The sequence below is a fragment of the Numenius arquata genome, chromosome 1, assembly GCF_964106895.1.
Source record: "Numenius arquata chromosome 1, bNumArq3.hap1.1, whole genome shotgun sequence".
Classification (NCBI taxonomy): domain Eukaryota; kingdom Metazoa; phylum Chordata; class Aves; order Charadriiformes; family Scolopacidae; genus Numenius; species Numenius arquata.
In genome coordinates this window covers 47,037,099-47,053,172 of record NC_133576.1, presented here as the reverse complement: position 1 = coordinate 47,053,172, position 16,074 = coordinate 47,037,099, and the positions used below count along the sequence as shown (strand labels likewise).

Genomic DNA, 16,074 nt, shown 5'->3' with positions numbered 1-16,074 from the left:
TGCAAGCAGACAAAACTTTGGTAAACTAGGGTGCTGTTATTACATCCTGGCATCTAGCTATTCTAATCTGGAACAGGTGATTTGGCTAGAGAAACCGACTTTGGAGGTAGGTAGGAGTTGCTTCCCCCCAGAAGAGGAGAGAAGAGAATAAAAGATAACAACAGAGAATAAAATAAAGGAAATCTTTAAAATACTAGTCCAGGAATTGTCTACGTATTCTCCAATAGTAATATGTCTCCACCACAAAACATCCCAGAAGTTTGCTTTTCTGAGGCTCAGCAAACAAGGCAGATACAACTGACTACCTCTCTTATGCAGGAGGCAGTACAGAGAATTACTAGCTTTTCACGCAGCAGTGATCTGTGGCAGCATGTGAGTGTTCAGGTAAGAAGACTTAGACCTTGCTGTGAAACACAAAGACTACATTCTGACTACAAACACATTCTGAGAGAGGGTAAAAGAATTCTTCGTTTTATTTTTTAATACTGAAGATTACAAATGCCCATTTAAATCTTGGTCAGTCATAAACACTCTTCTGAGCAATGAAGACTTGCTAGAGGAAGCCTCACCTTGTTTAAATATAAAACTATAAAACCGTGACCTTTTTGCAAGTCTCCTGCAATTAGTATTCCAGGAAATCACTCTGCAGAAGACCTTATAATGACCATTGTAATAATAGCATATTTTAATTAAAGAGACACTAACAAAATCTAAACCCCTTGGATTTGTAGAATGGTATAAAATTAAGTTCCTGACACCAATCCCTCATTTTAATCCTCTTCATTCCTACTAACTACCTTAATTTGGATTGACTTTTCAACCACTCTATGTGATGTATAAATAGGTAAGTAACTATGCCTTGAAGATTTTACAGTGTTTTTTAAATGAGTAACCAAAGCTTAGCTGCTATTTGCAATTTACCTATGTATCACAATTCAGTCCTTATGCCAGGCAATCTATAATCAACACAAGCCGATTTCTCTCAATTTCATCTCTCGACTGCCTTCTTGTGTGCAATGGCTAGAAATGAAGTTAAAAAACCAATCCTAGCTCTCAAAGCACAGACATTTCAGAAGGTAGGATTTACATTTCACTTTGTTCATTAAGAGGTCTGGGGCTAGCACATACAGCAAGAAGAAAAACCATAAGAAATTATTAGATTTTAGAGAGATCAAATGTTAGAATCACTAAATGAAGTCACTGGATACAATCTCACAAGAAACTGAGCATGGGCATTATTATAAAGTGCAGTTATTTTCAGAAAAAAAAAATCTTAAATATCGTGCAATTCTGAGAGAGCACATCTGGTTAAGAGACAATGAGATAATTTTTACTAACTCTGTAATGTGAGATTCAAGTTTCATGGATTTTATTTTTATTTGTATGACAAATAAAACGAAGATTCTTCGCTTCTGCTTTAAGATTCTAGTGACACTGATACCTTTAAATGACCTATCTAGTGATAACTGTATAAATCAATGCCTCCAGTACTTTTGTTTTGCTGGCGTGTGATTACAATACCCTAAAAAAACACAAGGCATAAATGTTTAACACATTCAGTAATTAAGCACTACATCAAAATGCTGTGGAAATGAAGGGGTGTCCGTCAACTGAGGTTTTAAAATCACAATCACATACACATTTAAAATGGTTCACTTTAGCCAAACATGAAAGTCTAGGCTTAATATCAGCATAATTATAAAATACTATGCCCACGCTAAATACAAGGCCAGGTTTGCCTTAGTAGCAGTGGAAGGGAGTTAAAAACGTGTAAGAAAGAACACGTCTATTTCCTGTTGGTCCTGTAAAGAAGACACTAAACATTTGCTGCTTCCATTAAAGGCAAGAAAAAAATCTTGTACAGAGATGGGACCTTTCCTCTACTTGTGCTGATGTAACTTCTTAGATTAAGAGAAGGTCAACTGAGGATTAGATGCTCTTCACCACTTTAAACTACGCCTGCAAGAATCATGGGAGCTGAGATGCCTCTAACCTTACACAGCAATTTGATGCTCTTTGCTCTTCACTATATTCCAGAGCAACTATCTCTGTAAGGACAGATGACAGCCAAAGCATGTGTGCATATATATGCCTATAATAGTTTAAAATAAGATGAGAGATACATATTTAACATATATACACAACCGTCTAATTAAAACAAAAGGCAAGTAAGGACTCTATCTTCCTCAAATTTGAGCTATATAGCATTTAATTACTTCTTCCTTCTTGGACAGAAACCAAACAGCCAAGTTTAGACACTCTCTAAATTTACAAATAAGCTAAATTCACACAGTTCTGTGAATGCTGCTGGGAAGCAACTAAGACAGTAATGATATATACACACACACTCCCCCACTAAATAATATTTTTATACATATACATAAGACTCAGGAAGAGTCTAGGGAGAGAACTAGAAAGATGGAGGTTTATGGAGACTACAGTGAAATTGCAGAAAGAAGGTAGTTGGTGTGATAGAAGGGTATTGGGATTTACAACTAAATTGAAGAAGGTAAGAACACCTATGGAATACAAGAAGGGAAAGAGGGGCATGTAAAAGTCAGAGAAGAAAACCAAAGCAAATAGGTGCAGGGGAGAAAAACAGGGAGAAAGAGGAAAAGACCAAACAAAGGAACACAAAAGGGGAAAAAAAAAGGAGAAAACAAGATAAAGTGTTCCCAAACAGAAGCAAAAATGCAGAGGTGAGTACTATATATAGAAATATAAAAAAAGGAGGGAGTGAGGGGGAGAGAGGGAAGGCAGCAGGGGAGAAACTGATGCTTGATTTTGAAGATAGTCTTTGTTTCATTCTGCACGCACAGGGGCACTGTGTGTATGCACGTCTCCAGCTTTCTCCTGTCTCCATACTTGGGACCTTTACACAAAGTTTGCCAATTCCTTTTCCCAGTTACCTCTCACTGTAAAACAAGCCACAAATATGACAGAAGGCAGTCTAGTGTGGTGGCAAAGAAAAACGTAGTGAGAAATTACTGTTTTTAAGACCAGACCCACACCTTACAAGCAGCACACTTGCATGCAACTAAACAAATAACTAATTTAACAAATGAATGTCCGTCATTATTACTTCCTTAGATACTTTCTTCCTCATTGCAAAAATACACGGAAACCCTCTTCTGGCCAGTAAGAGGGCAGCACATCCTCTCAGTCAGTAGCTTTATTGAAGAAAGTCTCTATGTACAAAAAAAAACCCCAATCCAGTGGCAGAGGCTCTGCCTGAGGCTTTTTTTCTCCCCTACAACTGTATAAAACTAATACTGTTGCAAAACTTTTATATAAAAACCCCCTGAGTTCTCACTCTCACATTACTGGACAGTCATTCTGAGATGGGCAAGGAGGACAAGGAACAACATCCCCCACAATCTATAAGATCAAAAGAATGAACCAAACAACAAAAAAATCTATGACTTTGATCAGAAATGGAGACATGGGTATATGTCTTGTTGCCCTGACCTAGGACGGAAGAAGAACTGTTAGCCTACAAATCTTAAAACGCTGCAGGAAAAAAACCCCACTTTTTACAGCCTGCATTTTGAGATGCTGAATTTGCTGGTTTTGAAATGGTTGCGGTTTGCATCAAAGTGTTTAGAATTTCACACCTTCTCCTCTTGTCTAGTATAGTCTGCAGGTTTTAGAATGCTTATGCTTTCATTCTCTCATGAAGCGTGGAGCTAACTTGCACCAGACCCTTGTCCCTACCCGTCAATAATATTCTTTCATTAAGGAGACACATATTGCACAGTTATATAAATCAGGTGTATGCATATACACAGTGCATATGCATATATCATGTATCACATCAACACAGAATGATAAAGGTCATGCAAGGGCATAGCAAGAAAATAATATATGACTAATACTACAGTACATGTTTGGTGTTAGGAGGAAAAAGCCCATTAGTCCATGAAAACATGAATTTTGGAAGTTAAATGCAAAACCAAATAATTTTATCCTTTATTAATTTAATTTTCATTAAATTTTATTTCAGTTGTTTTACAAATACTGAAAACAAAAAACCAGGTAATTTTAATACTGCCTCCAACCTAGAATCTTCAGAATTCCCTGGAAATCATATTACTTCTGGATAATTATACTTTCAAAGTTATAGATAGATTTAGTAAAAAATATACAGGCTACTTTTCTTGAACAGGCAGTATTAAAACTGAAAATAGCAAAGAGAAGAGAAGAAAGCCAATTTTTACACATGCAAAGACACACAACCATAGCTGAATGATATGCCTTAAAGGAAAACAAAGGGATACCTACTTTCTGCTGCTAGAAGTCCTAGTAGGAAGGCAGCATTTGGACAAACAACAAACAGTATGAAGATTTCAGAACAAGCGATTTATTAAGCTGCAACCTAGCACGCTAGTTTAGCCACAAAATAGTACAAACAAACTGACAGGACCCCCCACCCCTTTCTTTTTTAATATGGTTTCTCTGCATAAAACAAACGTGAGTTGTGGACTGGGATGGGAGGAAAAAAAACACTTGGCATTGGGGAGGTAGCACTTCTCCGCAGTGTTAGGTATCCGTAATACCAGACTTTTCCCAAAGTTTGTTAAACTATTTTAAAAAAATCATGAACAAAAAATGATTTCAAGAATATCTTAAGAGGTGAACTGATAAACTATTTCAACATACCGCAAACAAGCGTAACATCGTATTAAATAATATATTTGCTAACTAGAATTTAGCAATATTATATGGAAATCATTTTTTTACAAAAGTTTCAGTGAGAATCACTATGAGAACCATTTAGAAACAGAACCAGTTTATTATTGATTTTAATTAACAGTGACTTTATATACTTAAAAGTTCTTGTATTTAAACACAACAGAACAAAGATTAAATAGCTGAAAAATCATAAAGATAATAATGGAGTATTGGAAACACTCAAACTCATGATCTCAAAACTGGTAGTCAGTTATACCTGTAATACTAGATAAAGAATTAATACCAGTAAATTATAAGGTGAGCATAATTTTTTTTCCCAGGCACTTAACACTTAAAAGTGTTACACAAGACCCTTTGTGAATATTTACAAAATCAGTGGTAATTTTGCATAACAACAATATTTTTTGTGTCAATGAGACTGATCGTTTTTAAGATAAGGGCTTATATTGTACATATTTAATGGAATCTAAATTCCATGAAACTACTAACCACTCATTAACCTGTGAGTTAAGCTAGTTCCATGTATGCTGGAAACAGTCATCCTACAACTTGGCCATACATTTGCTGTTCAATCCCACTCTGCAAGACTGTCAGACCTAGCTTTTTTCCCATTAATATTACTTTCAAATTTGAAAATCAAGATCTCATACTGTTAAAATTTTCTCATTTGATATGACAATATAGATTCTAACAAGATAAAAAAGAATGAAAATTTAAATTTACATACAGAAATTCTGAGACAAAATATCAAAATGCACTTATAAAAATGCCATATGAAATTTGTGCCTTGCAGTTTGAGAAAACAAGCTAGAAACACTGATGTAGCCTTAATGTGCCCACTTTCTGTGCAACGCAAAAGCATTGCTTCTATGTTCATCACCTTACACCGTTACCACAGAGCTCAGAAAGCACACAAATGTTCAGGAAGTACTGCAACAGTGCTATTTATTAGCCTCAGCTAAATAAGTACATTTGGTCAGTCAGTCTGTTATAAAATATGCTGCTATACTTTCTCTGTGGTTGAACTGAAACAGCATTATAAAATGCCTTACGAGAATTTAGAACTGTTCGCAGCAAAAAGCTAATCTGAAACTTGTTACTCATGTTTCAGAATATGAGCACTATAAACCAAGGAAAGACCTTTAACAAAAAGGTAAGATTTGCTTTAATTTAAAAAGCAGTTATGCAGTTTTCCAAAGACTATGGACTGCCCACTGGCTTAACTCTAACACCGACTCAGTAGTTCTGAAAATGTGGATACAAAAAGGTTTTTGGAAATACAAAGTTATAAAAAATCCTCTTCAGTTTATTGGCTTTTCTAACTGTTTGCCTAAAAACCTAAACATCCTGAATCTACTTAAAACTCCAAAGTAAACTAAATGGTGCTCCCGAATTCAGTTTCCCAAGCCAAAACGCCAAACAATTCCACAGCCTTTCCTTGGGCTGCTGCAGAATGGGGGGCTGAAGAAGCAAAAGGAGGAAAAATGAAATGCTTTACATTGGTGATGTTCACTGTTCAGCCTGAGGCATTGCTATCAAAGCACTTGAAAACTTTATCTCCATAAGGGGACAAACGGTCAACATATGACACAAGCAGAGGAAATCCTCTGTCTTGACCTAGTGTGCAAATCAGGTGATAGGAGAGCCGGGGAGGAGGGACTGAGGGGGGGTGGCGGAGAGAGGGAAGGAAGTAGGATGGGGAAGGGCAGCAGAGAGCAAACTGACTGTGAATTTCTCTAGCACCTAATTAATTTCATGGTCCACTTCAAATACTCCCTACTGGACCAATTTTTCTCATGTGCCAGATTCAGCCCTTAAGGCTGCTGATTGCTAACTTCTGGTTTATACTTGTTTCAACATATTAAATATATCCAAAACAGTCACTGCCTTGGAAAACTGACGTTTTACAATGTCTTGAAGACAGGCAACCTGAAAGTCGAATGTTTTACAGTCTAGCAAAAAACATTTGCAAGATGCTTGTCATTTCATCTTTTAGTGAAATGCTTTTAGTGGCTTTACTAAAGAAGCTACTGAACACAGCCTATCAGCAGTAATGTTTTTGTTTAATAAGTATTTACCTAATTTTTCAAAGCATTTTAAAAGCCTGTACCATATTCCCTCAAAATTCAGCAAGACTAACTTCTGCCGTGTTAGCAACAGAATGATGGCAGAATTAAGTCCTTTAGAGGACAGTTGCTGGCGAAAGAGGAAATAGATCACCCAGATCTTAGTTGTGGGAACCATGACTTATATTAACACACTCTGTACGAATGAAAGGAAGATGTGTACAGAAAAATACCTGGTTGACTTTAAATGAAATTTATCTGTGTTCATTCCCATCTAATTTAGCTATGCAATTTGCTGATCCTCATTGGAAATTTCTCTGACAAGAATATCCTTTGTGACTCTGCATCTAAGTCACCTGACTCACTATCTACAGTGCCTTCATATCCCAGGCTATTACTCTGGTAGTACAGGAAGATGCTCGAAGGGTCCAGTAATCCCAGGTTCACTGAAGTCTGAGGAAGAACACCTCTAGATTAAGCTGGAAAAAAGACAGAACTGAAATTTTCTGTTTCTGTGTTTAGAAAGACGTGGAGGAGGCCAGGATATACAATTTGCATAACATAATAAGCATTTACACATCTGCATCTTTTTCTCAGTAGGAGTTCTGCATTTTCCCGTTTCTGACAAATCATTTAATTTTCATGGTAAGCTTCATGAAATTTTATGGGAGGATTAAATAGGCAGGAACATTTAAAATATTAAACGCTCTTCATTAGAGTTTATGGCCTGGAATAACATTACGAGATGAAGAAGGAAACTTAAATAACCTTAAGTTTCTACTGCAGTTCAAGAGTTTTGTGTCTAATTTCTATAAACTAGTTCAGTTTAGAATCATCACAAGAACCTATCCTGACAAGCTAGAAGTATTTGAAAACTTTATAAGTGTACTTCTGAAGGGGAAACAAAAAATAGTTCTGTATCTAGGAACTTCAGAAGCTGAAAGTTGCAGTGTCTTTTCTTGCAAGCCTCAGTGTTTATCCTGAGATATTAAATATTTTATCAGCTAATGCAGTTGGTCAGGGAAGCATCATGAAAGCTACTCACTTAGTATGGTTTCCTGATCACTGTGATCTCCCATCAGTAAGATCAACAATGTTATTTTAGAGAATAACTACGCTTTCCTGAGAAATTCAAGCTATTGTTTTCAGTTATTTCAGAGATGAACACAAGGTAACAGTGGCTTCAGCATAGATATTCTGTAGAATTCACATGTGTACTGGATTCATATATTCCGTGAGCAGAAAAAATAGAATTGTACCTTTTCTATATACCGATATCTGCAATTACATCATCCTATGAGGAAGACACAGGCCCTGTTGATGTGAGACTGAAACTGGAAAGAGGAACTGCAGTTTTTAGATTAGAAAAGTTGCTACTGACAATCATTTGGTGAGCTATCTGTTTTATTGAAATGTGAGAAGTAGCTGGAAACAAAACCAAAGCACTGCAAGTAATTCTGGCTGAAGTAAAACCAACTTATTCTTTCTTTAAAAGACTGTATTGATCCTTACCAGTACAGCAAGTATTCAAAAGCTGGCTGCCTGAAGTTAAGCCATGAGGGTTTGATTACCCATTTGCAAGAAATGATCTCCAGTTCCCATTCAGTTCTATGGAAATTATGAGCAGTGTGTATTTCTAAATACGAAACAATCTTTTAAATTAAGTACTCAAACTTGAATTCCAAGAAGTGAAATTTAAGAATTTTAACAAAAAAAATTCCCCCAATTCCTATATTAATGACATTGAAATAATTTATAAAAATTTCTTGCTCATATGAAAAAGCAGAAAAGGAACACAACATATGCAATCATTAAGTAATTTTCTCACCTGTAAAATACTGGGAAAGACAATTATCACACAGCAGTTCAGCACATGTAATTAGGTTCCTGAAACACCTTCTAGTAAAGTCAGCATTATAGCTAAAATATTCTGCCAGTACTACTTAGTTTAATTCAGAAAAATAAAAGAATCCCATTGGCCTTAGACTTTTCTTAAAAATTTATTTAACTTGATTCCAATTCCTAATTTTACGTCAGATAGACCAACCCAGACTTTTGCACCGCAAATGTTCTGAGTGATGTTCTGTCAAAATTAAGATATGTAACTATGACAGGGCTGTGTTAGTACAGGGACTGCCAGGTTATTTAAATTCCTGAATATGGGCTGAGGACGAAAGAACTGCTTGAAGTGAGGTCATTGTCCTGCCGGAGGCCTAGTGACATGCTCACAGCACAGCAAAGGTATTATCCTCCCCTCTGAAGTATGTTGGGAGGTCCTTGAAGTACATGTATTGTCTCCCTCTGAAGATCTGGGGGTCTGGGTTATAGTACCAGAAATACTGTCCAGCGTGCTTTAAAGAGGAGACATTTTAATCATACTGTTCTCTAAAACAGGAGATCAAGAAACTCTGGTACACAATTATTTCTTTTTATAAATAACTATTAGTAAGGCATGAGAACCTTGATCCTGCCTAAGAGTTCAAGACAAAATTTCAGTAAGCTTTTACACTCAAGTAATATAAAGAGAAATATGAGGTTATAACTCTACTTGTAATTAAACGTATGTACAACAAATAAAAAAAATCAGACAGAATTTCTGTAGAAACTTACAACTGTGCAGGAAGCTTATCTTCATTTTCCACTCACTAACACCATTATGACTAGAAACTATTTATGCCTTTATATTTAAATGTTAACTTAATATCCAACTTTATGAAATCATGAGAAATTAGTAGATACTTGGTAGTCTAGTCAGTATAGAATCAAGACAGGTTGACTGCAGTAAATATACTTTCTATTAAAATACCTGAGGAAGTGGGGTCTTCAGAGAAGTCTGGCAGCTCTTCAGGGGGGTCACCATAGAAGGAGTTGAATTTGTGGCTTGACACAGCTGCTAGTACCGCCCCCTGAATAAAAATACCCACAAAGTCTAAATTACACAAAGAAGGATAATGAAACATTTCCAGACACCTTGGATTGTTCAGTCTCCAGAGGTCTCTCGTGTGTTGACCTTCTCACTGAAGAGTAAATAGATTTTAGAGTCTTCAGCTCTGCTTCGCTGTTACCAGTGACCATATCCAACAGAACAGCTGGTCATACGTTACTGTAAACATATTCTTTGTGAGGGGATTAATGAGAACAATTCTTTATGGGTGAGCATTTAAAAAAAATAAGTGTGAGGCATAAATTCCCATAGTACAATGTAAACAAAATAACTACTTTATTTCTCTTTTCCTCCAACCAAGACTGGGTGGCTTAGCAAGTATAAAAATTCACTCTTTAAGGCAACACAGTAAGTCGTTAGTTGAGAAATTGTCAGAATCTGACAGCACTAGGATGTTTGACATCCATAATATATCTATATGAAAATGTAATAATCTCAGACTCCCAGAATGAGCATTACATGGGAAGTTACAAAGCCAGAAAAAACAGTTATCTGTTCTGACATATATTTACTTGTCCAAATAAATTACAGTTTAACCACTCAGGTTTTAATGTCTTACAGCTGTGGCAGTAGGCAAAATGGACAACAAATAATTTCAGGAAACATTCTGCAGAACACAGCTTCGGATAAAATGGTAGGAACCAAATAGCATAGGTATTAAAGCACTCGGAAGACTAAATATAATGGCCTCCCCAGGAAGAAATCTGGGAAAGACCTGAAACTGCATCTAGGGCAGGAAAACAGGTCATATTCTAAAACATACTAGTTAACATTCTAATGAAACCATTGCCTGGAGATACAACCCACCTAAGAGAAAGCGCTGTTTATCCTGAACTATGGCAACTATTGCATCCTAATTATCAGTTGTTTTTGCAGCTACATGAAACTTTTGCAAAGCAGCAATTCAATGTGTATATCTGTGTTTTATTACAAATTAAAAAAAACCCTCATGAATTGTAAAGCTCCATGTTTCTATTAACATTTTCTCAACCTTTCAGTGAATTTAAAAATGCTTCTGTTAAACTTTCCAAGGTAGGAACTGAATAGAAACCACGTTGTTTTGGGCTAAAATGTTAACATTCTTTTCAACATGGCTGAGAAATAATCTTGTGTACAGTTAAACATAAAGGTGATAAACTGTAGAATAAATCTTTGCTCTTCTTGAAAAAATATATTAAAACATTATTATGTTCCTTTTATTATAAACGTAACACAATAATAACAGAAGCCATTGCTCTATTCTCTCCTCTCCAATAACTCATATTATACAGAATTACTGAATTAATTTAAGAATAAGACCTCATACACACCTTGGTTGATACCAGACAATTGGTGCTGAAATGTAGTTTGAAAACTGTACACTAAGAAAGAAAGGACACCCTTAACAAGAAATCATTGCAATAAACAAATGTGAGGGTCTGTTTTCAACTTTTTATTTTATTGCTGACTTCAAAACATAGATTACTCTTAGCGCTTTTAAAATGAATAAAATATCACACAAAATTCAAGTTATGTAATTGTATTGTTTTAACACTACATTCATTTTACCTTTAGTTTTCTTCTTGCATTGAATTTTCTCAATTGTTCTACTGTTTCTGGAAGATGAATCTTGTATGCATAGCGATCTCTCTCCTTAAAAAAACCCACAAAAAAAACCAAACCAAAAAGAAACATTAAGTACAAGCTCTTAATATTCTCTGCACAGTAAGAAACTAAACAAGAAATGTACCGCCTAGTAAGTATCCTATGGAGAATGAGGATTTGTTGCAACTTAAGGAAAACTTCAAGAAACTGAGAGGGATTAAAATATTTTGAAAGAATTCTTAAATTGGGCCAGTGATATTTTCTTTTTATAATTTTGTTTCCCACTTCATCATAAGAACCTAGCCTTTCGTTTTACTGTTGTGTTGTTAGTCAGTCTGTGGCTAGCACTGAACTTGAAGCTGGCAAGTGCAAAGTAGTTCTGCTTCTTGGGAGTCACAAATCCCACTGAAGCAATGTGTTCAAGCACTCTTTTAATGGGTGCTTGATACTTCAGATAACCTTGGGAGATGAGGTACGTGCCCAACAGAGTAGTAAGTGCCAGCTCAATGACTGGTGACACCAGGTGCTATCTTATGGGAAGAATTCTCCATTGTAGATGCAGACAAAAAAATTGCCAATGAACAGTGTACAGTGGGGGCAGAACTTGCAGCATCTGACTACTTTCTTTCCCTGCCCCAAAACATCACAGAAGCTACACACACTTATTAATTTAACGCAAAAGTTTATCACATGCATCTCCTGAATCAGAGTGAAATCACTGGCAGAAGTAATTCAGTCTCTCTACCGCACGAAACATGTCTGTCTCATGCTGTATTTGGCTGCTCTCTATAAATGTTTACATGAAAATTCCGAGTTGGTAGGGAAGGCAGTTTATCGTAGGCAAAAATAGGAGAGGACTGACTGACAGAATGCTGGCCTAAGCTTGGAAACAAAGTTGTCTCAAACTAAATTTTCTTTCTCCTTGCTTGTCATTCAACAAATAATGGCAACAGCAGAAAGAGACCACAGATATCATAAGTACTATGCTATATAGGCAGAACTTGCACATTTGCATTACAGAATTATCTTTTTAAAAAGCCTAATCAGCTTAGTTGCTCAAACAACAGAAATGGCAAAGTTTTCTGCCAAAAATAACCCTCAACAAAATCCTTGCTTTGGCATCTAAATGTGGGTAAGCTCACAAAGTGAGGAAAAAGTCAAATTATAAGGAGGTAAAACCAGATCACCTGTGTATACCACATACTCAGTCACCGGAATACGATCATTTGGGATGGTGTCCATTTCTATGCTCTTTGAAATATTTGATGCACTATGTACGCCCACACACTCCTGATCTCCTTTTACAAGCTAGACCATTCTGCAGTTTGGAATACAGGAGTTGGAGCCAGAAAGAGGGCAGAGAAGTGGAAGAATGACTCCATTCACTAGTAGTGAGACCATTTACTTGGAAGTAAAAGAAGAACATATGAGCCTGTGTTTCCCAGTTTTTTTTGTGGGTTTTTTTGGTGTCAATATTTGAAAATATTTAGTAAAAATTAATTTGACTACCAGATGCCACATAATTTTATATAGTTACAGCAGCCTTTGAGCAACACAGAACTACATACTTCCTTCACTCCGGTGGGATATTTCAGGAATCTAATGTAAGAAAGCAGCACAGTTAAGTAGCATAATGTACTGCAAGAAACTGCATGGCTACATGCATAACAGGAAACATGTCTAGATATGACTGAGCAAAGAAGAAGTCAGAAATTACTCCTCTGGAGTTTGAGAGCCACAGAAAGACACATGAATACCTTCTTCAAGTTTTACCCTATGCAGCCTTACTCCCTGCACTCTGATGCTGCCAAAGATGCCTAATTGAGTTTGCTTTTGCTGTTAAGCAAGAGTTCAAGCCTAGTAATTACCAAAATCTCAGGCTCTAATCTTACAAAGCACTTAAAGCACCTTATCACACATTTTGTACAGTATTATGTCTACTTTGAAAAGTTCAAATAAATTAACAAATAAATCTTTTTCTCCCTTGAAGAGGAAATTGGTATCTAAACAACTGCTTTTACTACCTTTAACCAGGGATGATTCAGTGCTTCATATACTGTTATCCTTTCTGCTGGATCCAGCATAAGCATGCGGCGTACCAGATCTTTGGCACTTTCAGAAATATGGCTCCATTGCCTAGGATTCATCTGATTAGAAGCAAGAAAAAAGAAATTAAATTAGTAATAAGAATATAGGAAAGAATCTACATTTTATGTAGATTCTGCAGAGATTTAACACTGGTTGGTACTTGCTAAGGTTTTATTATAATACATGTAAAAAGGAAGTTTCTAAGTTTTTTAATAACATACAAAACTGTACATTAGTTGCTACAGAAATGGCATAAAAATTTGAAAACAGGGAGCACTATATCACATAAAAGCTGACATATCCTTGGTATTATGTTACAATCACCGTATAATTTTCTACCTATGCTACATTTTGTTCAGATATAAGTGACCCTTCAGTAGAAAAAGAAAAAAGAATTAGGCTTTGGCCAATCATTACCTATTCATATGATAAATGTAGAAATGAAATCTGCTCCTGAAATCAATATAAAGAGTGGCACGACAGTCTATATATAATCAATTCACACTTTCAAGCCAGTGGTGCTGAGTAAGAAGGGAGTCAACTAAAGTCTGTTGTGAACTATTCTGGTCCTGTCCCACATGTATCATGGATAATGGCTCTTCCCTATCAATTCCTTTCAATTTTACAACAGCTAAGCCTCTCCAGCCACTCAGGTAGAAAAGCATACTGACATGTTATCAACAATACGAGCAATTGCAACAGGTTTTAGAGCAGAACTGTATCTTTAGGAGACAACAATGTGAAGTACAATTTAGAATATATTTTCATCTTGTGCATATGCAGGTTTGTGTCCAACTAGTCAAGATAACAGACCCCTGATAAAATCATACTAAAGTAAGAAAATTCTTTCTGTGACAAAGGATTCTATCCTCAAGCTATTTCTAATATTTATTTAATTTATGAGGAACTTAAGTTTTATTTAGTTGGTACGCTGCTAACTTTACAAGGTACTAAACGAAAATTCAAAATTATAACCAGTCTCTTTTCAATGTTATAATCTGTTAATTTAAAGAAGTCCATTTTATTTAAAATCAGTCTTTATGAAAAATGATTGCTTTAAATTGGAGCACTCAGGAACATTATCTGGCTATGAAATGCACATGTATAGTTGTGATTTGTCATTTCTTTTTCAGGTCTAATAAAATGAAGGTAATTGCAAATAAAATTTGTAGCAAGACTGTTTTGAAATCCTTATACGATTTTCACTGAATAGACATATTATTGTGGAAACAGGAACAGAAAAGGAACTGAGAAGACACAATGTGCTGGCCGTGACCTTTTTTTAAACTAAGAAAAGTTAACTTGTACGCTTCCAGATGGTTTTAGCTGCTTAAGAGATTCCACGAAGAAATCCTCCATAACGTGAAACCGGACCGTCTACTAGTCTATGCAATCCCAAGACTACTGCCATGAAGAAATCCTGCTGTTTCTTGGCATACAACACTTAAAGAATGAAAAATGCACTCCGACCAAGTGCAGTACCACTGCTGTCACTTACATTTTAGCAGACTACTGTTAAGTTCTATAATAAAATACTTACATATTACAGACTAGCAGACAGTTTTAGGAGTTTCTTAATTTGCTAATACGTAGTCCATGTATGATCTTGGTTGCAAAGTAGAGCAAAACCAATTTTTGACAGAATTGCAAAAATAGTGAAGTTGAAGCTTTAAATTTGTCTCCCTAACGGCTCTAGGATGCTTATGTTGCAAAACATGCTTATCTTGCACGTACACCGATTAGCTTTCAGTTGCAAGTGTCTCCTTTTGAATCACTTGCTGCACTTTACTACATACTGTACTAAAAAGAAAAATGCATAACTATATTTTACAGTAACGTGCATTTTGTTTTAAATCAAGGCAATATGATGACCAGCCTTTACGATACTTCTTTTAGTTGATTAAAAAAAAAAATTAAGTGATCTATAAACCTAAGGTAATATACAGTATGTTAAACTTCACAGCTATACCTTATGTAATTCTACTGAGCTCAATGTACTATTAGGGGCTGGTTGTTGCACACAGTTATTATTTCGTCTGAGTAAATATTTCTGTATTCTAATTCTTAACATTGATACAAAACACAGCAGGAACAAGATAGACTGGAGAGAGAAGATCATCTCTCCTCCTGTGTAACATAGATTTCTACAAGCTTCAAATTTAAATCAGGCTAAATACAAAAATCAACTTCCAGAAATTTTACCAGCAGAGCTCGTCTCACTGGAAAAGGATCCAGGTATGCTGTCATTTACCTTGTATTTTCCTTTAATAATGCCTTCAAATAATCTTTCCTTGGTTCCATAAAAAGGCAAACAACCGCTTAGCAGGATAAAAAGGATCACACCACAACCCCAAACATCTACAGGCTTCCCATAAGGTTCCCTTTTTACCACTTCTGGTGCCATAAAATGAGGTGTTCCTACACGTCCTAAATGGAAATAAGAACAAAATTGAGTCAAAGTGATGTTTATCAAACAAGGAAATGAAGAATATCACTCCATTAAACTAAAACAGTTTTAGTAAGTTTTGTTCATGGGTTAAACTTAACACAATCTTTTAGCCTTGCGTTTAGTATTCATTAGGTATATCCGGTGACACAAATCAGTAGTTTCCCTTTTGCTTGATTTATACTTTTATAAATTGAGGAATATTCTATCCTATCCTGCAGACTGTAAAACAAGATTTATATAAGAGCAATAAG

General features: G+C 35.7%; 1 protein-coding gene across 5 annotated transcripts in view; it reads right to left on the bottom strand.

The window, feature by feature from the left end:
• The window catches only part of CASK (calcium/calmodulin dependent serine protein kinase), a 215,905-nt gene that overhangs the window by 70,896 nt on the left and 128,935 nt on the right, over positions 1 to 16,074 (bottom strand). For 3 of the 5 annotated variants that reach the window (XM_074149918.1, XM_074149927.1, XM_074149944.1), the window contains exons 7-11: positions 15,626 to 15,801; positions 13,311 to 13,433; positions 11,251 to 11,334; positions 9,565 to 9,664; positions 4,282 to 4,299 (exon numbers count right to left, since the gene is read on the bottom strand). In XM_074149918.1, coding sequence (XP_074006019.1) covers positions 4,282 to 4,299; positions 9,565 to 9,664; positions 11,251 to 11,334; positions 13,311 to 13,433; positions 15,626 to 15,801 — 501 coding nt within the window. The remainder of the gene's footprint in view (positions 1 to 4,281; positions 4,300 to 9,564; positions 9,665 to 11,250; positions 11,335 to 13,310; positions 13,434 to 15,625; positions 15,802 to 16,074) is intronic. The other 2 variants (XM_074149936.1, XM_074149955.1) reach the window with 1 other exon arrangement.